Source organism: Trichomycterus rosablanca, chromosome 4 (assembly GCF_030014385.1).
Source record: "Trichomycterus rosablanca isolate fTriRos1 chromosome 4, fTriRos1.hap1, whole genome shotgun sequence".
Lineage (NCBI taxonomy): Eukaryota > Metazoa > Chordata > Actinopteri > Siluriformes > Trichomycteridae > Trichomycterus > Trichomycterus rosablanca.
In genome coordinates this window covers 51854056-51879861 of record NC_085991.1, presented here as the reverse complement: position 1 = coordinate 51879861, position 25806 = coordinate 51854056, and the positions used below count along the sequence as shown (strand labels likewise).

The following is a 25806-nucleotide window of genomic DNA, read 5'->3' as shown; positions in this document are numbered from 1 at the left end:
CACACAACCGCTAATGTTGCTAATTAATCAAGAGTGGGCATTGAATGTAGCGGTGACCCTCCGCTATGCGCCACACGTCACTCTTGTCTGGGAGCCGAGAGGCTACAGTTCATCCGCAGGGGGTCGTGAATGTACACTGCATGTTTTCATCCTCCATCTAAATGAGTCAGAGGGAGATTATGATGTCAGATAGAAGCACAACAAACATATGGTACATTACACTGATCAGTCATTACATTATAACCACCTCCTTGTTTCTACACTCACTGTTCATTTTATCAGCTCCGTTTACCATATAGAAGCACTTTGTAGTTCTACAATTACTGACTGTAGTCCATCTGTTTCTCTACATACTGTTTTAACCTGCTTTCATGCTGATCTTCAATGGTCAGGACCCCCACAGAGCAGGTATTATTTAGGTGGTGGATGATTCTCAGCGCTGCAGTGACACTGACATGGTGGTGGTGTGTTAGTGTGTGTTGTGCTGGTATGAGTGGATCAGACACAGCAGCGCTGCTGGAGTTTTTAAACACCGTGTCCACTCACTGTCCACTCCATTTGACACTCCTACCTAGTCGGTCCACCTTGTAGATATAAAGTCAGAGACGATCGCTCATCTATTGCTGCTGTTTGAGTCGGTCATCTTCTAGACCTTCATCAGTGGTCACAGGACGCTGCAGACAAGGTGCTGTTGGCTGGATATTTTTGGTCGGTGGACGATTCTCAGTCCAGCAGTGACAGTGAGGTGTTTAAAAACTCCAGCAGCGCTGCTGTGTCTGATCCACTCATACCAGCACAATCCACTTCACAACTTACACGGGTTGAAGGAACTGCTGGTCATGTCCTGCTACCAGACACCATGAGACACCTTGTACCGTGTCGGTAGGTTGGAGTTGTTCTGACAGCATATTAGATGAGTGGTTTTATTGTTTTGGCTGATCAGCGAGTATGAGTTTATATAGAGATGTGCCAAGCTAGTAAACATAAAACATGTCTGTAGTCTGAAGTTTAAAAAGCATTTGTTAAATGTTTTATTAAAAAAAAAAAAAAAACATAGTTACAGCAGCTCTATTAAATTATAGTCCATGTCCAAGTCCAGACTGAATATTTTTGTACAATATACAAAACCTTCTTGTTTTATCATTAAAAATCAAAGTGTGCTAATCCATCTTCTACAGTCCAAACTTTTCACTCAGCAAAGCGTCCAAACATCTGGGAGGTAAACAGACTAGCAGATGTTATTGGACAGCATTTTTAAACCTATTTCTGCCTCATTTTACTGTGCAGATTCAGTCTGACTTGGTTACTGAGACATGTACATGTCTGTGCAGGATGCTTTATAAAGGAAAAAGCAGCACAGGTCCTGGAAGATGTGCAGCTGTGAGAACATGAGGACATTTTCCTCTTCTGGATGATTTAGAGGCTTGAGGCGCCACCTGCTGCTGATGAGAGACTGAGGTAGCGCTGGTAACAGACCCTATGAACGGGTGTATGAGTGAGTGAATGAATGAGGTTATGACTGAGTGAGGGTGTGTTTTAGAGCTTGAGCTTGGCGTATGAACGGGTGTATAAGTGAGTGAATGAATGAGGTTATGACTGAGTGAGGGTGTCTTTTAGAGCTTGAGCTTGGCGTATGAACGGGTGTATAAGTGAGTGAATGAATGAGGTTATGACTGAGTGAGGGTGTGTTTTAGAGCTTGAGCTTGGCGTATGAACGGGTGTATAAGTGAGTGAATGAATGAGTTTATGACTGAATGAGGGTGTGTTTTAGAGCTTGGCGTATGAACGGGTGTATAAGTGAGTGACTGAATGAGTTGATGACTGAGTGAGGGTGTGTTTTAGAGCTTGAGCTTGGCGTATGAACGGGTGTATAAATGAATGAATGAATGAGTTGACTGAATGAGGGTGTGTTTTAGAGCTTGAGCTTGGCGTATGAACGGGTGTATAAGTGAATTAATGAATGAGTTGATGACTGAGTGAGGGTGTGTTTTAGAGCTTGAGCTTGGCGTATGAACGGGTGTATAAGTGAATGAATGAATGAGTTGATGACTGAATGAGGGTGTGTTTTAGAGCTTGAGCTTGGCGTCGTGAGCCTCCATGGCTCTGATGGCGATCTCGGCTCTCTCGGTGAGCAGCGCTCCCTCGGTCTGTGCGCTCCGCAGCAGGAAGTGTCTGATGAACAGCTTCAGGCCTTCACGCAGCATTCCCAACTTAGGAATTCCTGATATCCTGATCACACAAAGCCAAAGATGAATGAATTAATTAATGAATTCATTCAGCCTTTAATCTACTTCATGACTGGTTATTTAAACATTTTTAACCCATTCATGCTCATTAAGGTCCCGGTCTTTTCTGGACGCACTTTTAGTATTCAAGCACGACTGCTTCACCTGTTCATAATCATTTACTACTAGAATAGGAATCAGAAGGTCGCTGGTTTCACTGCTTGGCCCCTGAGCAAGGCCCTTAACCCTCAATATTCAGTCATAACTGCATAAAAAAACAATAAGCTGATCTTGCTTTTGTACGGTTTTCGGTTATAGATGATCCAAAGATGTATTTACAAATGACTGCTTATTAGTTTTGACTTGTATTTTACATCCTGTCCCAATTTATTTCTGTAATTAAGGTTTATGTTGAAACGTGAGTTTTAGGTGAAATTAATAAAAACAGTTTTCTAATTTCAGTTCCTGTTAGCTATAATGACGTTTATTTATTCGGATTTTAACGTCATGTTTTACACACTTCACGTTCATGACAGGACAGGTAGTTACTGGTTTAATTAAGTTTAATATCAAACACAATCATGGACAGTTTTGTATCTCCAATTCATCTCACTTGCACGTCACCGGAGCTCCCGGAGGAAACCCACACAGACACGGGGAGAACATGCAAACTCCACACAGAAAGGAACGTTAATAGTTCACGGATTTTTAACATTAAATTCTGGAGGACGTACCTGCCGAATATCTGCACCAGATCCTCCGGCTGGGTCTGCTGTAGGAGTTTAGAAAGGATCTGCCTCAGAAACTTCACCCTGGGTTTATCCAGCTCCCCAAACTCAATAGCCTGAGAGACAGACGAGAGACAGACTTAACTAAAACAGCACTGCGATGCAGATTTCTATTTCCTGTTGTATATTGTTGCTGACCAAGCCAACGAAAGGGCAGAAAATACAAAACCACCTTCAGTAAGAGTCAAAAGTTTACACAGACCTGTAAGGGACATTTATGCTATAGGAACAAAAGTACTGGGAAACCCCCTCTAACAATAAAATTCATGTGTTTCGACTGTAAGTGATATAAAGTGTTCGCTCTTCCTTTGCCCCGTCCCAACTTTTTTGAGAGTGTTACAGTCAAGATGATCAGCTAAAACATTTTTTTTCTACTTTCCCAGTTAGATAAAGTTTCAAGAGAATGAACCAATCACAGGTTCTTTGTATTTATTTATATATTTTTTAGAATCCTAGGTCCTATACCATACACCAATAAGCCAAAACATTAGAACCACCCCCCAAAAATGCACGTGGACTAAAACCCCACCAATGATTCTGAGCTTCTACCTTGAGGATGGACAGTGAAAGTGCGTTCTTGTGTAGAAGCTGAGTGACCATCTGCACCAGGTTGCTGAAGGAGCTGCTCGACAGGGTTGCCAGATCTTTAAACTTATCCCACAGACTGAACTGGAAGGTCATCTGGAATGAATGAGAAGAGACTGAGGTCAGTGGACTTACTTTAATCCAGGTCTATTATATGCAAGAACACTTTTTCTTACTATTGTATTAGAAAATGTTATTTTGGGTGCTCAGGTAGCTAGATTGGGAGAACAAATGTTGGTTTGTTACCTGAAAGCGTCGATCATGGACACAAAACTTCTCTGCTAAAACTGTGTAGAAGCCGTTGAAGGTTTTCTCCTGCAGACAGCAGTCGAGCAGAACGTGGACGATATCACGCTCCTGCTGACCCTTCAGACCCAGTCTAGATGAGGAGGGTAAACAGGAAAAATATGTACACAGACACACAAAATGTAAAATGTAGGTAGATAGATAGATAGATAGGTAGGTAGGTAGGTGGATTAGATACTTTATTAATCCTGAAGGAAATTAAGGAACAAAATGTAAAATTTAAAAATTAGAAATTATGTGGACAGAATGAGTAGAATTTAATTTCATCTTCAACCAGAAACCTCAATGTTAAATAAAACAGAAGCTGCAATTATTCAAATGAATTGATTTAATATACATTTGCAGCCGCCACCCCCAATCAAGGAGCACCAAGGCTGCCATGAGCCCCCTCTGACATGCGTGCAGCTGCCAATCGCTTCTTTTCACCTGCCAGGGTCAGGATCTCACAGAGTTCAGTATCATGAGTGGTGAGCCATGAACTGCCATCCATGATAGCCTGTCTCGGTCAGCAGAGGCCGTCAGCCACTGTTCTTCCCCCTACAGACACACAGCCAATCATGTCTGTGTAGCTGAGATTCTAAACATGGTAAGCTAGCATATTTTACCATTGCACCACCCAATAATTCAAGCAAAGAACACACGCAAAACTGTACATCGTAGACCTTCGTAGGCCTCAAAGCCTCGTAAATGAAGGACGTTTGTTAGTATATTCAGAAAGCAACACGGGCACGACGTAAACGATCATTACAAACCTCAGGAGCTTCTCGAAGGCGTCCAGGTAATCCTCACTGGTCATGATCACGCAGAAGATGTTTCTCCTGACGTCCGTATTCATTCGCTGCTTACGCGCCAACTCCAGCACTTTAGCGCTGAACTGAGGGAGCAGGAGGTGAAAGAACAGCAATCAGAACCCAACACACTACACAACACAGAGAAACGCTGTACCACGGTGTCAACGCTCGAGAACTGACCTGTTCTCCGCTGACAGGCGGCGCCGTGGGTTTATCAGCGCTGATCATGGGCACGCCGCTCCAGGATGATCCGACGATCCACCAGCGTCCGACTGTCTGAGCTTCCAACAGGTTCTCCAGAGAAACTCTGAGCTTTACGTCAGTGCCACCCGCCCGGTTCTGGATCTTTACAGACAACATGCATTAAACAAGTTAGACCTCTCAGACTGGGCTCTGAGCAAACAAGCTTTCAGAAACCCTAGACCCTTAAACGGAACGTCAATAAGCTCTTAAAGTTTAACACAGTGGTCGCTCCTTATTAAATTGGAGTGCTGGTATCAAGTACGCACCTTTTGGGAGGCATTCTAATCACGTCATGTTAACAAAAAGCTCAACTAATGAGGCACTTGTGACATTTTAAAATACAAAACGTGGCTTAATGTAACAGGACCTGGACAGGATGGAAAAAATGGAAGAGAGGAAGATGGCGACCACTGAGCAAGTGTACGAGATGGCCAGAACAGAAAAGGAGCTACTGAACCACATGAAGTCCTATAAGTTACGTTATTTTGGGCACGTGATGAGGTGCCCACGTGACTTGTAGAGGGACTCAAAAGACAAGGAAGACCAAGAGAAAGCTGGACCGCCATCATAACGTGGATTGCTTTATCAGGGGCTCGTCTGCTAACAGCGATATGACCAAGTACCAAGTGAGAAGGGACCAAAGTTCAGTATTAATCTACACATATATATTCTTCACTAGCATGTAAATATACACTATATAACCAAAAGTATGTGGACACCCCCTCTAACGACTGAATTTCTTCCACACTCATTGCTACAAAGGTGTATAAAAATGATATAAGGTAAATAATATGCTTTTAACATTGTGGCAACAGTTTGGGGAGGTCCTCCATTCTCCTTTACAGCATCATCCAGTCTTATAGAAAGGCTTCCCAGTACAGAGGATGACATTAAAGCTACAAGGGATGGAGGGAGCAGTGATTTTCGAATGAGACAAGCTCAAGGTCAGGTGTCCCAATACTTTTGGCCATATAGTGTACTTTAATGCCCTATTACACTACTGCTGCGCCTCCCCCAGATTTTCTCTTCCCTGTTAGCATTTGTATTTTAAATATGACCATAGGAATACATGGTGGCTCAGTGGGTAGAAGGTCCATGGTTCAATCCCCAGGTGGGGTGGTCCGGTTCCTTTATGTGTGGAGTTTGCATGTTCTCCCTATGTCTGCTTGGGTTTCCTTTCCTTGGGTTTCCTTTACCTCTGTGTGATCTTTTCAGCTAGAACAACAGCCGCTCTTCTGAGAAGGCTTCTCACAATACTTTAAAGTGTGTCTGTAGGAATTTGTGCCCATTCAGTCAAAATGCTGGTGCTGGTCAAAAAAGCCCCAGTTGATGTTCCGGTTCATTCCAGAGCTGGTTAATGCGGGTGTAGTCAGGGCTCTGTGTAGGACACTGAGCCTTTCTTCATGCACAAGAAGCAGTTAAACACGTGGATTTAATCATTAGAAGGGCTGTCCCAATACTTTTGTCCATATAGTGTACCATGATGAAACGTGTTAGCGTTTATTTTCATTTGTACGTGTGAGAAAAATTCAATCACAAATCCAGTAATTTAGTTTAATTTTTAATTCTGGAGGTATGTTTAGATAAAGAAACGTAAAAATGATGTTTTACATTTCCATTTTATTACTTTAATTCGAACTTTTTGATCGGATTTTCACAATTGGAAACCCCGCATCCTAACATCTGGGCTTTGCTGCCACCTAGTGGTTGAAGTGACTCACCAGCGAGCGCTGCAGCTTCCTGAGTCTCTCCACAGGTTCCGGGTCGTAACCAGGAATCTTCCTCATGTCGTTGTTCTTCAGAGCCAGCATGGTCTCCAGCATGAAGCGGACCTTAGAGAAACCCACAGTGACTTCATAAAGCACAGAAACACTCATCTCTTAAACCATGGCCATAAACTGTATGAACAACATGGCCAAAAGTATGTGGACGCTACTTAAAAACAGCAGGTTTTAATGTAAACACACAGGGCGGTACGACCAAAAATTTGTATCACGGTATTTGTTAAGATTCTGACAGTTTCACGGTATATCACGGTATGTTTTTTATGACTGTGGATTATTCTACTGTCATAAGTACATAGAATATAAAAAGTCTTAATTTCACCCTGTATATAATGAAGGTTATGAGCACTATAAAGTTTGCTTGGCCCCACAAAATATACACCGATCAGCCATAACATTAAAACCACCTCCTTGATTCTACACTCACTGTCCATTTTATCAGCTCCACTTACCATATAGGAGCACTTTGTAGTTCTACAATTACTGACTGTAGTCCATCTGTTTCTCTGCATGCTTTTATTATTCCCCTTAATGCTGTTCTTCGATGGTCAGGACCCCCACAGGACCACCACAGAGCAGGTATTATTTAGGTGGTGGATCATTCTCAGCCCTGCAGTGACACTGACATGGTTGTGGTGTGTTAGTGTGTGTTGTGCTGGTATGAGTGGATCAGACACAGCAGCGCTGCTGGAGTTTTTAAACACCTCACTGTCACTGCTGGACTGAGAATCGTCCACCAACCTAAAATATCCAGCCAACAGCGCCCCGTGGGCAGCGTCCTGTGACCACTGATGAAGGTCTAGAAGATGACCGACTCAAACAGCAGCAATAGATGAGCGATCGTCTCTGACTTTACATCTACAAGGTGGACCGACTAGGTAGGAGTGTCTAATAGAGTGGACAGTGAGTGGACACGGTATTTAAAAACTCCAGCAGCGCTGCTGTGTCTGATCCACTCATACCAGCACAACACACACTAACACACCACCACCATGTTTGAAGAGAAACAGATGGACTACAGTCAGTAATTGTAGAACTACAAAGTGCTTCTATATGGTAAGTGGAGCTGATAAAATGGACAGTGAGTGTAGAAACAAAGAGGTGGTTTTAATGTTATGGCTGATCGGTGTATAATGTTGAAACTGCGACTAACGTGAAGTATTTTCACCCTGTAAGACAGACCTGGAATCCAGAGTTTTAGTTATTGCTCTGAAAGCTTCTCTCGACTGTCTATAGAGGAATCGTGTCGTTTAGTCTGTTCTAAACTGCCGACACGCCTCATTTCTTTGGCAGGTTCTTCTGGTGCATATTTGGTCTTCCTCTCTTCATCCTCCATCTGTTTTTGTATTGCATGTTGTCCACTGAATGCCAAAAGCCAAAAAATAAAATAGAATAAATTGTACTGAAGAACCTAGGGACTTTTAATATGTATTGGGATGCCCCCCCTTTCTACAAGTCTAAGAGCAACAACAGCTCGACTCTAAAGGTTTGCACAACTGTGGACTTAAAATCTAGCCTTTACTACTGGGTTGCAAACTACATTTACATTTTCAGCATTTAGCAGACGCCTTTATCCAAAGCGACCTACAGTACTTTGACAGTGTACAGTCTAAGCAATTGAGGGTTAAGGGCCTTGCTTAAGGGCCCAACAGCAGCGACCTGGCAGTGTTCTGATTACTAGTCATGTTAATCCTGTTTTTCTTGAACAGGGCAGTTGTAGCCTAGTGGTTAAGGTACTGGACTCGTAATGGCAGAGCTGGGGCTTGAACCAGCGATCTTTCCAAGTTGCCACTGTTGGGCCCTTAACCCTCACCTGCTTAGACATTATACTTTGGATAAAACATCGAATCCTCCACTAGTTGGATCGGGCTGGATGGGAGCCAAAGGTGGGCTAGGTGGGCTTCAAAGACTGATGTTAGAAAACAACGGTGTAAAGTACACTGCAGTTAGACTCTGGAGCAGTGAAATTGTTGAAGGCTCTTCATCAATTAAAAGTGGAGGCTCTTACTACAGTAAAGTGGGATCAACTTCATAGTAATAGACCAAAATGTTCAAGCAGGACATAAACGTGATGTGTGGGCGTCCACATACTTATGAACCTGCAGTGTTTTCTCTCTGTAGTGTATCCCTGCCTAACTGAGCATTCGATTGTTCTCTCACCCTGGTCTGGTCGCTGAAGCGAGATCCGGCGTCGTTAGCTTTGCGCTGGGCTTCGCCGATCAGCTCCCTCAGCCCCAGCGGATCGTCCTTGCGCAGCGAGAAGCCCACGTTCCTGAGCAGCAGCAGCACCAGCTCCACGTCCTGCGCCGTGAACGTGGCCAGCAGCCGCCGCAGCACGTCCGACAGCAGCAGGCAGTGAACCACCTGGAAGTTGTACAGGTGAGCCAGCATGGAGGCCAGGTTGGCACACTGTTTGTCCTCGGACTCGCCCGGGCGCTGGAGCTCGTCGAGGCGCCGGACGACCGTCTCCAGGAAATGTGCGCCCACCTGACAGACAGGACGGATTCAGACCCGTTAATTTATGAACAGTCGGTGAATGAGTGCAGGTGATGTGAGGGATTGTGGGAAATGTAGTACCTCCAACCCGACCGTGTGATGCAGGACGCTGACTAACAACATGTGTTCCATCAGGAGCCTGAAAGACAAAACAAACACCTGAAGCACGATGCATGTTTAAGCCTCACCCAGTGCTCACCCACACCCAGGTCCATAACAAAATGGTTTGAGTTGCACAGACCTTAATTGTAATGTTGGGATAAATTAGAGCATTGATTTTCCAGCATCAGTGCCTGAACTCATTGTAACTGAATGGGCACAGCTCCCCACAGACAGACTCCAAAGGCTTGTAGAAAGCATGCTTAGAGGCGTGAGGGCAAACACTTTCGAACAGCACTTGACTTGTTCATTGTTCCTGTGTGAGATCCCGCTCACCTGTCGGGCATGAGCGCGGGCGTGACGCAGGCGGCCATCAGAAGTTCGGTCAGGGCTTCGTTCATGTCCTTCCTGCTGCAGCTCATGTACAGCTCCTCCACCTGCCCACTGATGGAGGCCATGTTCGCCTCGCTCAACCTGCCAATCACAGTCCGACGTCAGAGTCGTTCAAGCCAAGGAAAACACGTCATCTGTCCTGCAAACCACTCAAGCTACAGTCAGTACTGGTATAAGCAAGAAATATTTTATTTATTATTTATTTATTAGGATTTTAACGTCATGTTTTACACTGTGGTTACATTCATGACAGGAACGGTAGTTACTCATTACACAAGATTTATCAGATCACAAGTTTATATCGAACACAGTCATGGACAATTTAGTATCTCCAATTCACCTCACTTGCACGTCTTTAGACTGTGGGAAGAAACCAGAGCACCTGGAGGAAACCCACACAGACGTGGGGAGAACATGCAAACTCCACACAGAAAGGACCCGGACCGTCCCACCTGGGGATCACACCCAGGATCTTCTTGCTGTGAGGCGACCCACTAAGCCACCGTGCCAAGTTACTTGTCCAAAATGGGGGGGGGTTGTCTATACAGAATGGTATGCTGGGCAGAGGAAGTGCAGTGATAAAAGGTAATACATTAAAACCTGCAACCCTCAACTGCTTGGATTGTATTTGGTCACAGTTATAAGTGGCTTTGGATAAAAAAAAAAACGTCCACTAAGTGCTGAAAATACTTGTCTGACCTATGATGTCCATTTTATTTTAATGCGATAGTTCTGTGGAGTCCCAATGGTTTCTAACGCTTGAAAACTGGGGTGGCGGATTTAAAGCTTCAGTTTTTTTATTTGTATAGTTAAAAAATGTACACGGGCTGCAAAAGTGTCACACCTCCAACATCTTAACATTTGTGAACGAGTGGGGCGGCACAGTGGGTAGCACTAACACCACACAGCAAGAAGGTCCTCTGCATGTTCTCCTCATGTCTGTGTGGGTTTCCTCCAGGAGCTCCGGTTTCCTTCCACAGTTCAAAGACGTGCAAGTGAGGTGAGATGAAGATACTAAATTGTCCATGACTGTGTTTGACATTAAATACTTGTGATGAATCTTGTGTAACCAGTAACCAGTGTGTAAAATATGACAGTATAAAATCTTAATAAATAAATAAATCTTGAACTGGTGACCTTCTGACCACTAGTCCAGTACCTTAAACCACTGAGCCACTGCTGCTTGACAGTGGTGGAGACCAGAGTTTCAATGTACTTATAATGGGTGCAATCAAACAAGCTCTACTCTCATGGGCACAGAGAAGTCAGCAGCTGTAGTTACATGGTGTTTATTGCTGCATGTATTTTTTTTTTGACCCAGCAAAAAACCTAAATGCAAAAACCTTTAATCATTAATTTTAATAAAGTGTTGTATCAGTACTACTAGTTATTATACACATTATTCCTGTTATTATACATGGATCATGAATCATGCTGGACTGACCGAGCGTGATCATTCCGGCTCAGACTCGCTCGTACCTGTTTATCAGACCCTTCAGGTTCCGCTTCAGTCTCTCTAGCTCGGCCCGGCGCTTGCTGTCGGCTGCTTCTCGGAGCTGAGGTGGAAGGTATTTAGATGTGGTGGCTTCGCTCTGAGAACACAGAGATACACAAGAGACGTTAATCATGACACAGCAAATAATCCAACATTCTGGTTTCCAGCATGAATTTAAATCTTATTACTGAATAAAAGTGTTAATTTATAGCACAGCTCTGATAAATCCTTGTTCCAAAGGTGTTGATTAATTACCTATAATCTTAATAAGTAAAAGACTCTTGAGTTGGTGAACCACATCTACAGTCAATGCTACAACGCTGGCCAAATGTGATGTTAGGTTCATTTTCCAGGCGGAAAAAATGAAACACTAACCCTAAACAAATCACGGTATATTATATAATTTTTTATTATTATTATTATTATATTAGTATTGTATTATTTTAATTATATGATTATATTATTTTTAATATTATTGTTATTATTATTATATTATTATTTTTATTATATGGTTATATTATTATTACATTATTATTTTTATTATATTATTATATGATTATTATATTATTATTTGTATTATATGATTATTATATTATTATTATAGAATTTTTTTTATATTATTATTATTATATTATGTTGTTATTATTAATATTATTTTATGATATTTTCAAATATGTTAAATAAATTTAGCAAATATTTATTTATTTATTATGATTTTAACGTCATGTTTAATGTTAAACACAGTCATGGACAATTTAGTATCTCCAGTTCACCTCACTTGCACGTCTTTGGACTGTGGGAGGAAACCGAAGCTCCCGGAGGAAACCCACACAGATACAGGGAGAACATGCCAACTCCACACAGAAAGGACCCGGGCTACAACTGCCCCCTGATGCTTACTATTTTTATTATTGCTTTATATTGCACCAATCAGCCATAACATTAAAACCACCTCCTTGTTTCTACACTCACTGTCCATTTTATCAGCTCCACTTACCATATAGAAGCACTTTGTAGTTCTACAATTACTGACTGTAGTCCATCTGTTTCTCTACATGCTTTGTTAGCCCCTTTCATGCTGTTCTTCAATGGTCAGGACCCCTACAGGACCACCACAGAGCAGGTATTATTTAGGTGGTGGATGATTCTCAGCACTACAGTGACACTGACATGGTGGTGGTGTGTTAGTGTGTGTTGTGCTGGTATGAGGAGTTTTTAAACACCTCACTGTCACTGCTGGACTGAGAATAGTCCACCAACCAAAAATATCCAGCCAACAGCGCCCCATGGGCAGCGTCCTGTGACCACTGATGAAGGTCTAGAAGATGACCGACTCAAACAGCAGCAATAGATGAGCGATCGTCTCTGACTTTACATCTACAAGGTGGACCGACTAGGTAGGAGTGTCTAATAGAGTGGACAGTGAGTGGACACGGTGTTTAAAAACTGCAGCAGCGCTGCTGTGTCTGATCCACTCATACCAGCACAACACACACTAACACACCACCACCATGTCAGTGTCACTGCAGCGCTGAGAATGATCCACCACCTAAATAATACCTGCTACAGAGCCAGAGTAGCTTCTTTACATTCCTCCCACTAATCACATTACAGACACGACCAAAGAGCTATTCACTTCACCACAGTCTCAATTGCTTACAAATACAAACATGGCAGATTCCTTTGCTAAACAGCTAAAATCTTATGATACTATCGTTTCTGTAGGTCACTGTGAAACCCTTAGAGCAGAAAATTCAAACCTTATAGAAATGAGATGGTGCAGCCCAACTTACCGATGGCTCATCTTGGGAATCCTCTTCAGAATCTTCCAAATCCTCTTCATTTTCCTCCTTATCTCCCAGATCCTCGTCGTCGTCTTCTCCTTCCTCTTCCTCAGCATCCTCACCCTTGTCCATCTCTTCATCTTCATTGTCATCTTCCTCATCCATCTCTTCATCTTCATCGTCCTGATCCATATCTTCATCGTCCTGATCCATATCTTCACCCTCTACACCTTCATCTTCCTCACCATCGTCTTCTTCGGCGTCTTTACGGTCTGACCCAGGATCTCCATCCTCATCATCCTGAGATTCTTCGTCCTCACTGCTCTCCTCCAACTTCTCCAACTGGCTCTTGGCTTTGGCAGCATCCACATCGTCGTCGCTCTCGTATAACCCAGACCCACCAGGCTCCAGGAATCCCAGAATGTAATCGAGTCCATCATCTACGAAGGATTGTGGAAGCTTCTGCTTGTTCCTCCTTTTGTGGAGACCTAGACGCTTCTCCAGCTTCTTGATCTCTCGGTCTTCGACCTGGTTGGCTTCTATGAGCGCTTTCTTTCTCACCATGGCCACCTTGGCTTTCGTCCCATGTTCTGATGATGTCTTCTCGAAATGAACCTTTTTTGCAGGTTTCTTCAGCTGGGTGAGTTCGGGTTTATCTTGCTTTGGTTGTGCTTTAGGTTTCAGAGCAGACTTTTGGAGATCAGCACCCACAGTTTGTTTACTTTTTTTAGGCAGGTTCTGATCTGATGATGAAGATGAAGCTTGTGGTTGGAGTTTAATCTTCTTCTTCTTTTTTAGCTTCCTCTGTTCTCTGCGCAGGTCTTTGCGACTTTTCCTCCTGACCACTGGTCCTTTGCGTGCAGGTTTATCATGCTCGGGTTCATCATGTCCTCCCTCACCCTGCACTAACTTCTGCACAGAAACCATGAACTTGTGCAGCTTATCTTTGTGTTTTCTTCCTCCAGCACCTCCTCCTCCTCCTCTTCCTCCTCTTCCTGCTGCTCTCCTCTGAACATTAGGTTTCATCTTTTTCACTCGGTTTGTCCTTTGACACGCTGCATCAAATTCTGGACGCACAAAACCATTAATTTCACTGTTTACTTAAATAAAACAGCGCATAGTTCAGTCCATAACATAGCGCATGTGCTGTATGGACGCAGCCATGTTGCGCGTGCGTGACGCGCGTGCTTCTTCTGCAGCTTGCGCACTGAGCACGCGCATTGAGCACGCGCACCGCCCCCTGCTGGACTGGATGTGCACGAGCTTAGGATGCATACACCGATCAGCCATAACATTAAAACCACCTCCCTGTTTCTACACTCACTGTCTATTTTATCGGCTCCACTTACCATATAGAAGCACTTTGTAGTTCTACAATTACTGACTGTAGTCCATCTGTTTCTCTACATACTTTGTTAGCCCCCTTTGATGCTGTTCTTTACATTTACATTTACTGTAGGTTCCAAAGGCTTGTGAAGTCAGCTTGACGCTTTACGTACCCATGGCTGGATTACTGACCGGGCCAGTGGGGCCAGCGCCCAGGGGCCCTCGAGGTCAGGGGGCCCCGGGGGGGGGGGGCCCTGGCCCAAAACATTCTGCGATGCCTATCAACACTTATGATACAATGTATTCTTATCTCCCAGGGCCCTCAATTTTAAGGAACCACTGACTACCAGGGATCTTGACCCCAGGGCCTCCCGGGGTCCCCAGCCATACTTTTGGGGTCCCTAGATTTGTACAGAAGTCGTTCACCATGGATCCTTGACTTTCTAGGGACCTACAAATTGCCAGGCAAGATACTGCACGTGCTGGCCCACCAAGGGGAGGGGGGCGTGTTGATCGACCGAGCGTCTTTCAACCAAGGGGGAGGGGGCGGGGCAGAGGCCGCACCCATCATACGCAACCGAGTGCTGGTTCACCAAGGGGAGGGGGGCGTGGTGTGAGGGGGGACGCAGGGTGTAAGTGCCCTTAAATATAATGTCGATTGGGGCAACTCAAGATTTTGAACACTTACAAAGGGTGCCGTGACTGAACAAATGTTGAGAAACACTGGTTTAATGTATTAATTTATTTATGTTTTTGGAGGGGGGGGGGGGGGGGGGCCTGGGCAACTCTTTGCCCAGGGGCCCAGACTATCCTTAATCCGTCCTTGTACGTACCCTTATCAAAGTTCCAATACCATGTCCAAAAATGAATAAATCCACGGAGAGCGATGACTTGCATTTAAAACTCTTTTACTGAGTACTTCAGGGCACAAAACATACAAAAGGTATCACAGGTAAGACATAAGAGCACGGCAAGGTCAAAAAACTGTGCAACTCCACTCCAGTTCCACACTCTCATGGTGCACCACACCTGACTGTTAAATACCACAGCGCACTTTGACGTTTCCTCTGTTACACAAAAAAATAACATAGATAACCAAAGAATATTAATCAAAGATCATCAATAATGATTATTATTTAACTTATGAAAAGACAATAATTATATGTAAATCATGAAACAACTAAATTGATGCAAATAATCATGTCACCAATCAAGATAATCAATAATACCACAAATCATCATATAATGCTAAATTTAGAAATAAACATAATCATAAAATAAACAACTGATACGTTTACATTTTCGGCATTTGGCAGACACTCTTATCCAGAGCGACTTACAGAAGAGCTTTCATAGTAAACATTTCATTACTCAAGTTTAAGTAGACAATGGTCCAAGAACACAAATCTGCTAAAACCTGTAAGTATTTTTTTTTTTTTAATTAAGAAATGGAAAACTGTGTTAGTAAGTAAGTACATGTCAGCTTAAGTGCTTAGTAAATGCTTAGTGATGGAGGTTTTTAATCGTTTTTTAAAGACAGCAAGAGACTCAAATTTTCTTACAGACAGAGGACGTTCATTCCACCATTTGGGTGCCAGTACAGACAAGAGCCTTGATGTTTGTCTTCTTCTAGTCCTGGGTGGAGGATCAAGTCGAGCAAGACTAGAGGCTCTGAGGTTGCGCGGTACAGAGCGGGGTTTGATTAGACCACAAAGGTAGCTTGGGGCTGGTCCATATTTAGCTTTGTAGGAGAGCATCAGTGTTTTAAACTGAATGCGTGCTGCTACAGGAAGCCAGTGAAGAGAACGTAGCAGTGGGGTGATGTGGCAGTGTTTGGGTTGGTTACAAACCAGACGGGCAGATGCAGTTTGAATGAGCTGTAAGGGTTTAATAGTGGACATAGGAGCACCTGCCAGAAGGGAGTTGCAGTCGTCCAACCGTGAGATTACAAGTGACTGGACCAGAATCTGGGTAGCTTCCATGGAGAGAAATGGTCAAATCTTCCTGATGTTGTACAGGAGGAACCACACGCTCTCGTCATGTTGGCTATATACGGAGAGAAGGTCAGCTGGTTATCCAGGACGACACCAAGTCTTCTTACATCATCAGATGGTCTGATCTGAGAGTCATCAAAGTTGTTCTTCAATGGTCAGGACCTCCAGGACCACTACAGAGCAGTTATTATTTGCAGACATCCCAAGTTGCAAACTCATTTCAGGGAGGTACCTCCGGACCCCGACCCTGCCAGAATTGGTGGCTCAGGCCGGGACATCACATACAATGTTAGGGGAGTCTCAAAAATAAACACCTTTCTAAAGGCTAAAAAAGGAAAAAGAAATGTGTCACTAAACAGCTTTTTCCCAGACTCCCAAAAGTTTATCTGGTCAGTGCTGCATGCTGCTAAAATGAAAAAAGGTTCCGATTAAGAAAGTGGACAACAGCGGTGTGTAAAAGTTTACATTAACCTTTTAGGATGAATAAGCCTTCTCTAACTCAAACTTAAACATAGCTTTATTGGCATGACAAAATATGGACATTTGTATTGCCAAAGCTTGGTAACACATTTAGGAAATATAAACAATAAAGTAAAATACAAATAAAATAAAAATAAAATACAAAATAAAAATAATAAAAACAGTAGTAATAGAAAATATACAATATATAAAAATACAAATATACTTATAAAAACATAAGAAAAACAGTGCAAATGTAAGCAGTAAAAAACAAAGTGTGTGTGAGTGTGTGAGACATGGTCACCCACTGTCCCTCACCTGGTGGCAGGTGTGTGTAGAGTGTTGCTAGTGTGCAGCTCTCTCCGTGCTCCCCCAGTAGGTGGGGCAGTTTTTCGGGGTCTGGGAGGGATGATGGTGTTAAATTTAGAGAAGAATTGGGAGCGGATGTGGTGGTACTTGGTACATTGGGTGAGGAAGTGCAGCTCCGTCTCTACTGTACTGAGAGTGCAGTGCTGGCACAACCTCTCCTCCCGGGGCAGCCAGGACCGGGTGTGTCACCCCGTCTCCACGGCCAGGTCGTGTGCGCTCAGTCTGTACCTCGTCAAGGTGTTTCTTAATTTAGGGTGGGATACTGTGCTCAGATAGTCTGCTGCACTGTAGTGTCTGTTTAGGGTCAAATAACAACAAATAACACTGCAATTTACTTTAGTTTGAGTTTCTCAATAATTCAGGACCAGTGGCGGCTCCTGCCAAATCTCTCAGGGGGACAATTGTTGCGATGATGGCCAAGGTGACCCATTCAAGGGGTAAATTAAAGCTTAAATAATTAACATCTTAAGTCATCTGTCAGTTTGCCCTCACAAATAACTTTGAACATGGAGAGAGACCAGCTTTACCATTAATCATAAAATTAAGTAAAGCTTCACACTAACAATTTAATTCAGTCTTCATCAGCATTTTATTTTAGGTGCAGCAGATCCTGAGGTAATGGTAGTCATGTTGACGAGATCGCTAGCTGCTCCAATTTGGGTTGCCTACTTTCAGAACTGGAAATAAGGAACACCCTGGGCTGACGGGTTGGCGGAAGGCATAGGGTGGGGGTGGTATGGCGGGAGTGGGGTTTAGGTGGTTAGGGTTGCACCTATAAAAAATTTAACGGGTCTTACACTGTCATAGAAATATTATCAAAATGTTTTATTTAGGCTGTTTAACATTTATTATTTTCATTCTTTATAATAATAAATCAGAACCATATTTTAGGCAAAACAACATAAAGATCATCATGTAACATTTTTTCTAAACAGTGCAAACAATATTTTTACATACATACATCCATCTTCACACTGACATGCAGCCCCAATTCTGGACTTCGTTGCTTAGGGGGGCAGTGAGAAAATCAGAGCGCCGGCCCTGCTTGTGTTTCTTTAGTTTAGCCCTAAGCTGGATTCATACCTAGGGCGGAAAACTATGATGTGTTCTGCCCACTGAGCTATTCACACATTGAAGTAATAAAAGGTTGTTATGCTGATAAGCCTGCACACACACGGCGTTACTAAGACTAAAAGTAAACACTACGTAAAATAATAACCAAATGCTTTCTAATCCCCGCGGTAGCAGCAGTTTCCCTCTGTTTCATACATATCACCCTGTCTCAGTCTAATCTAAAGTATTTCTCTCCCACTGATAAAAATACGGAACACCACGTTTAGTTTCCAAATAAGGAGCGATTACGTGTCACACGAGCACTCCCAGAACTCATTCAAAATGCATTGCAGTGCCTGCAGTTAGAAAAAAATAATCTAATAATAACGAGAGTCTGTGAGAGCGATCTGGGGCGATTTTTAGTTAGACTGAAGTCGCCCCAAAAGGGGCAGTACTGTATGGAACACAACTCGACGCTGATTGGACCACGATATTCAGGCAAGACAGACTGTCACAGCTAGTTTAACACTGGTTGAATGTGATAGAAAAATTTCTTCCCTTTCGTCCTTTGGTGGTGCGTCGCCCGATCGCCCTCAGGAACGAGCCGCCCCTGTTCAGATACCTCATTTTGAGTTTTAGTGTAATTTGGTTCTAATTGGGTTTGAACCAGTTTGATGAGGGGACTTCAAACCTCTGTTTTACCTTTTACAGGACATTTTAATAAAATTTTACTTCCCAGGTTTTTATTTTTGGTTTTAAGTATGTCAAGAGTGACATACGTGCCAAGTGAATAATTTTATCCTTGGTCGAGCAAAGATGGCTATATATCTGAGCAGGAAAAATAAAATAGCACAAGATACTGACTGTGATGCATCAACAATCCTTAAAAGACAAGAATCAAGAATTATAACTGATTTTTATAAGAACACAGGCAACATGGATAGTTTTGAGGATGTATGGTGCTGTGAGGAGACTCTGTGCTTCGTAGCGGATGAACAACTCTCTTTTATTATTTAACCTGAGCTATCTTACTGGGAGTTATTTTTATATGTTAAATATCCGTCTATTTATTGATTACACTGCTGTTTATTTAAAATAAAGAAATATAAAAAGTAAAAAAGTCTCTCTCTCTCTCTCTCTCTCTCTCTCTCTCTCTCTCCTCCCACCGTTAGTTCAGCAGAAATGAAAGTGAAACTGATCTGATCCTGTTCAGTCCGAGTGCAGATCTGTTTCATGTCTGTGTTTGTAGTTGTGCTGAGTTTATATACAGGTGAGTTTTCATGTACTGTTACTTGTTATCCTAAAAATTGTTGAGCAGTAAGTAAGGCTTTATTATTACACAGAAAGCTGGCACATGATCTGAGAGCAGCAAACAGTACGAGCGGGATTATGTGGGATTTATGACTGCGGTAAAGTTAGTTTTATATTCGACATTCGTTTAACATTCGCCATTCCGATCTATATAAATGGTTCAAAAAACACCTAACACCTATTTATTTTACGAATTCTTGCACAGATTTAAGTGTACTACATACTACAAAAATTATTTTATAGTAATTTTGAGGTTAAATGTATTTATTTAAAGAAAGATTAAAATGAAACCGCTGATCAAGCGTCAACTTCAGCTAAAGCGTTAGGGAGCGTCATCAAACTAACAGAAAAACGTAGGAAACATTTACTCTGCACTTATTACAGAGAAAAAAATCCATTAAAGTCTTGTAATGTATTCATGGATTCATGTCAATCTATTTTTTATAAACACAAAATAATGTATCTCACAACCTACAAACCTTGTTTTATAGATGATACCTTTTATTTTATTTTAATTTATACTTAAGATCAATGAATACGTAATACTTTTATATTGGAACTAAAGAAATCTATTAAACTCTTACATGATTTAATATAAGAAACCCAAACTATTTTTAATATACACATACTAATGTCCCTCACATCCTACAAACCTTCTTTTTTAAATAATAATTTCATTTTTAGTTTATTTTAATTTATACTTAAGATCAATGAATCCATAATAGTTTTATATTGGAACTAAAGAAATCTATTAAACTCTTACATTATTTAATATAAGAAACCCAAACTATTTTTAATATACACATATTAATGTCCCTCACATCCTACAAAAGTTGTTTTGTAGATACTACTTTTATTTTTAATGTATTTTAATTTATACTTAGGATCAATGAATCCATAATAGTTTTATATTGGAACTAAAGAAATCTATTAAACTCTTACATGATTTAATATACTAAACCCAAACTATTTTTAATATACACATATTAATGTCTCTCACATCCTACAAAAGTTGTTTTGTAGATACTACTTTTATTTTTAATGTATTTTAATTTATACTTAGGATCAATGAATCCATAATAGTTTTATATTGGAACTAAAGAAATCTATTAAACTCTTACATGATTTAATATAATGAACCCAAACTATTTTTAATATACACATACTAATGTCCCTCACATCCTACAAAACTTGTTTTTTAAATAATACTTTTAATTTATTTTAATTTATAGTTAAAATCAGTAAACTCATAATACACTTATATTGGAACTAAAGAAATCTATTAAACTCTTACATGATTTAATATAATAAACCCAAACTATTTTTAATATACACATACTAATGTCCCTCACATCCTACAAAAGTTGTTTTTTAAATAATACTTTTATTTTTAGTTTATTTTAATTAATAGTTAAAATCAATGAATACGTAATGTGTGTATAAGAGACAAATCTATTAAACTCTTACATGATTTAATATACTAAACCCAAACTATTTTTAATATACACATACTAATGTCCCTCACATCCTACAAAAGTTGTTTTTAGAGACTACTTTTATTTCTACTCTATTTTAATTTACAGTTAAGATCAATGAATATGTAATAAATGTGTACAAGAGATAAATCTATTTAACTCTGATATAATTTAATATAATAAACCCAAACTATTTTTAATATACACATACTAATGTCCCTCACATCCTACAAAAAATGTTTTTTTTAAATAATAATTTTATTTGTATTTTATTTTATTTTATAGGTAAAATTAGTAAACCCATAATACTTTTATATTGGAACTAAAAAATCTATTTAACTCTTACCTGATTTAATTTAATAAACCCAATTTATTTTTAATCTACACATATTAATGTTCCTCACATCCTACAAACATTGTTTTTTAAATAAAACTTTTATTTTTATTTTATTTTAATTTATAGTTAGGATCAATGAATCTATAATACTTTTATATTGGAACTAAAGAAATCTATTAAACTCTGATATCATTTAATATAATAAAACCAAACTATTTTTAAAATACACATATTAAGTTCCCTCACATCCTACAAAAGTTGTTTTAAAAATACTGCTTTTATTTTTATTTTATTTTTATTTATAATGAATATCAATAAACCTATAAAACTTTTATATTGAAACTAAATAAATCTATTAAACTATGATATGATTTAATATAATAATGTCAAACAATTTTTAGTAAACACATATCAATGTCCCTCACATCCTACAAATGTTGTTTTAAAAATACTTCTTCTTTTTTTTCATTTATAGTAAACATTTTTATATACATAATACTTTTATATTGGAATTAAATAAATCTATTAAACTCTGATATAATTTTATATAATAAACCCAAACTATTTTTAATATACACATATTAATGTCCCTCACATCCTACAAACCTTGTTTTGTAGATACTGCTTTTATTTTTATTTTATTTTAATTTATAGTTAAGATCAATTGATCCATAATATGTGTATATCAGAGATAAATCTATTAAACTCTAAAATGATTTAATATAATAAAGGCAAGCTTTTTTTGATAAACACATATTAATGTCCCTCACATTCTAAAAACATTGGTTTATAGATACTGCTTTTATTTTTTTTATTATTTTAATTTATACTTTAGACCACTGAATCCTCAACACTTTTACATTGGACACAAATAAATCTATTAAACTCTAATATAATTTAATATAATGAAGTCAAACTATTTTTAATATAAACATATTAATGTTCCTCACAACCTACAAACCTTGTTTTATAATTACTGCTTTTATTTTTATTTTATTTTAATTTATAGTTAAAATTAGTACATTCATAATACCTTTATATTGGAACTAAATACATTTATTAAACTCTGATAAGATTTAATATAATAAAACCAAACTATTTTTATATACACACATTATTGTCCCTCACATCCTACAAACATTGTTTTATAGATACTGCTTTAATTTTTTTTATTTTAATTTATAGTTAAGATCATTAAATCCAAAATAAGTGTGTACAAGAGATAAATCTATTAAGTTCTGATATAATTAAATATAATTAACCCACACTATTTTTTAATATACACATATTGATGTCCATAACATCCAACAGTTGTTTTGTAGATACTTCTTTTATTTAGATTTTATTTTATTTTATGGTTCAAATCCATAATAAAAAAACCATAATAAGTGTGTATCATAGATAAATCTATTAAACTCAGATTTGATTTAATATAATAAAATAAAACTATTTTTTAAAAACACATATTAATGTCCCTTATATCCTACAAACCTTGTTTTGTAATTACTGCTTTTATTTTTAATTTATTTTAAATTAAAGTTAATATCTGTAAATACATAATAATTGTATATCAGAGATAAATCTATTAAACTCTGAAATAATCTACTATAATAAAGTAAAACTATTTTTATATACACATATTAATGTCCTTCACATCCTACAAACATTGTTCATAAGATTTATTTATTTCCAGTATAAAAGTATTATGGATATTTTGATCATGATTATAAATTAAAATAAAATAACAATAAAAACAGTATCTATAAAACAAGGTTTGTAGGATGTGAGAGACATTAATATGTAATTAATAAAAATAGTTTGACTTTATTATTTTAAATTATATCAGAGTTTAATAAATTTAACTCTTATACACACTGATTATGGATTTATTATTATGGATTTTAACTATAAATTAAAATAAAATAAAAATATGAGCATTATCTATAAAACAAGGTTTGTAGGTTGTGGGGGACATTAATATGTGTATTTAAAAAATAGTTTGGGTTTATTATATTACATCATATCAGAGTTTAATAGATTTATTTAGTTCCAGTATAAAAGTATTATGTATATAACAATTTTATCTATAAATTAAAAAAATAAAATAAAAGCATTTTCTATAAAACAGGGTTTGTAGGATGTGAGGGACATTAATATGCATATATTAAAAATAGTTTGGGTTTATTATATTAAATTATATCAGAGTTTAATAGATTTATTTATCTATAGTATAAAAGTATGTATTTTATTGATCTTAACTATAAATTAAAATACAAAAAAAACAGTTTTTTTAAAACAATGTTTGTAGGATTTGAGGGACATTAATATGTGTATATTAAAAATTGTTAAGGTTTATTATATTAAATCATGTCAAAGTTTATTAGATTAAACTCTGATACACACTTATTATGGATTCATTGATCTTAAGTATAAAAAAAAAAAAATACAAATCTATTAAACTCTGAAATCATTTAATATACTAAACCCAAACTATTTTTATTATACACATACTAATGTCCCTCACATCCTACAAAAAATGTTTTTTTTAAATAATAATTTCATTTTTGGTTTATAATTTGGGTTTATTATATTAAATCATATCACAGTTTAATAGATTTATCTCTGATAACCACTTATTATGGATTTATTGATCTTAAGTATTAATTACAAAAAAAAAAAAAAGCAGTAATTATAAAACAAGGTTTGTAGGATGTGAAGGACATTAATATGCGTATATTAAAAAAACTTTGGGTTTATTATATTAAATGATTTCAGAGTTTAACAGATTTATTTATCTTCAATATAAAAGTATTATGGATTCATTGATCCTAACTATAAACAAAAATAAAATAAAAATAAAAGCAGTATCTATAAAACAAGGTTTGTAGGGATTAATGAGGGACATTAATATGTGTATATTAAAAATAGTTTGGGTTTATTATTTTAAATCATATCATAGTTGAATAGATTTATTTGTCTCCAATATCAAAATATCATGGATTTTTTTATCTTAATTTTAAATTAAAATAACTGACATATAAAAACAGTATCTATAAAACAAGGTTTGTAGGTTGTGAGATACAATAATTTGTGTTTATAAAAAATAGATTGACATGAATCCATGAATACATTACAAGACTTTAATGGATTTTTTTCTCTGTAATAAGTGCAGAGTAAATGTTTCCTACGTTTTTCTGTTAGTTTGATGACGCTCCCTAACGCTTTAGCTGAAGTTGATGCTTGATCAGCGGTTTCATTTTAATCTTTCTTTAAATAAATACATTTAACCTCAAAATTACTATAAAATAGCTTTTGTAGTATGTTGCCCACTTAAATCTGTGCAAGAATTCGTAAAATAAGTAGGTGTTAGGTGTTTTTTGAACCATTTATATAGATCGGAATGGCGAATGTTAAACGAATGTCGAATATAAAACTAACTTTACCGCAGTGGATTTCTGTTTAATTCATGTTTGCTATCAACGATATATAAGTATCCAGTGAACTCGGGGTCGCGGTGGGTCCGATACTCAGGAAAAACCCTCGACAGGTCGCCAATCCGTCACAGAGCAAACATATGGCAAGCCGTTTTAGCTTTTAATCCTCTTTTTCTTGATATCAGGAATTCAATTTTTGGTATCAAGAATTGAATTATTACATGTTCTAATGATAATGAGCTGATTTGCATGTGGATGGCGGGGCTAACCACGAGGCTGAAGCATACTGGTGGCATAATTCAAGTCGGGCCAGACAAATAACAAATCCATCATACAGAACTGGTCCCTCTCTGTAAGAAAAAGTTGATTTTAGCCTGGCCCAAGTTTATTTTACACCTAAAATCTAACTGCCAACATGGCACACTCAGCAATGGTGCACATGAAAATTTATTCAAAGAGAAAACAAATTAGACAACCAAGTGAACCAAAAAAAAAGAATTCTCTCCCTGTAAGCAATTTTTAAATTTAATTATTTGAGAGAACATGGCAATCATATTAAGAAGTTGCAATCTTTGCCACTGTCTCCTGGGGGCCCTTCACTATACAGCCTACTTGTTCATGTGACGAACGCAAGTCGCATATGCGTTAAACAGCTTTTAATGAGCAGAACCACGAACAAACACGGACTAGTGAACACTGACTAGCAGTAATTTAAAAATAGGCACAAATGTAGACCACAACAATAACCAGTACAAACAAACACAAACGGAAACCACCACAGTAAGTAGCAAAAGAAAAAACAGGATAGAGGAGTAGGCCTATTTGGACACACAGGCAAAGTGAAGAGCGCTAACAACGGGGCGTGGCAACGAGGGCAACAGAGCGTAAACACACAGCACACGGTGACATACTGGCAGAAGAAAGCAAAAATATAAAGTCTTGTGCACTTTTAGACATTTCAAACAGTGTTGCCAGTAAGTTACTGTAGTTCAAATTTACAGTACCATAACCATTTTACTTTGATCTTACTGTAATTGCATTTTACAGTACTGACATTTA

At 38.6% G+C, this 25806-nt stretch overlaps 1 protein-coding gene across 1 annotated transcript; it reads right to left on the bottom strand.

The window, feature by feature from the left end:
- Positions 1–1058: 1058 nt before the first annotated feature.
- On the bottom strand, positions 1059–14109 carry nom1 (nucleolar protein with MIF4G domain 1). Its single transcript, XM_062993426.1, has 12 exons — positions 12999–14109; positions 11190–11302; positions 9654–9791; positions 9300–9357; positions 8883–9209; positions 6660–6770; positions 4876–5040; positions 4657–4778; positions 3845–3977; positions 3563–3694; positions 2960–3069; positions 1059–2229 (listed from the first exon to the last, which is right to left on the bottom strand). Exons 1-12 carry the CDS (start codon positions 14013–14015, stop codon positions 2067–2069), a joined length of 2589 nt encoding a protein of 862 aa, XP_062849496.1. The 5' UTR covers positions 14016–14109; the 3' UTR covers positions 1059–2066.
- Positions 14110–25806: the final 11697 nt, after the last annotated feature.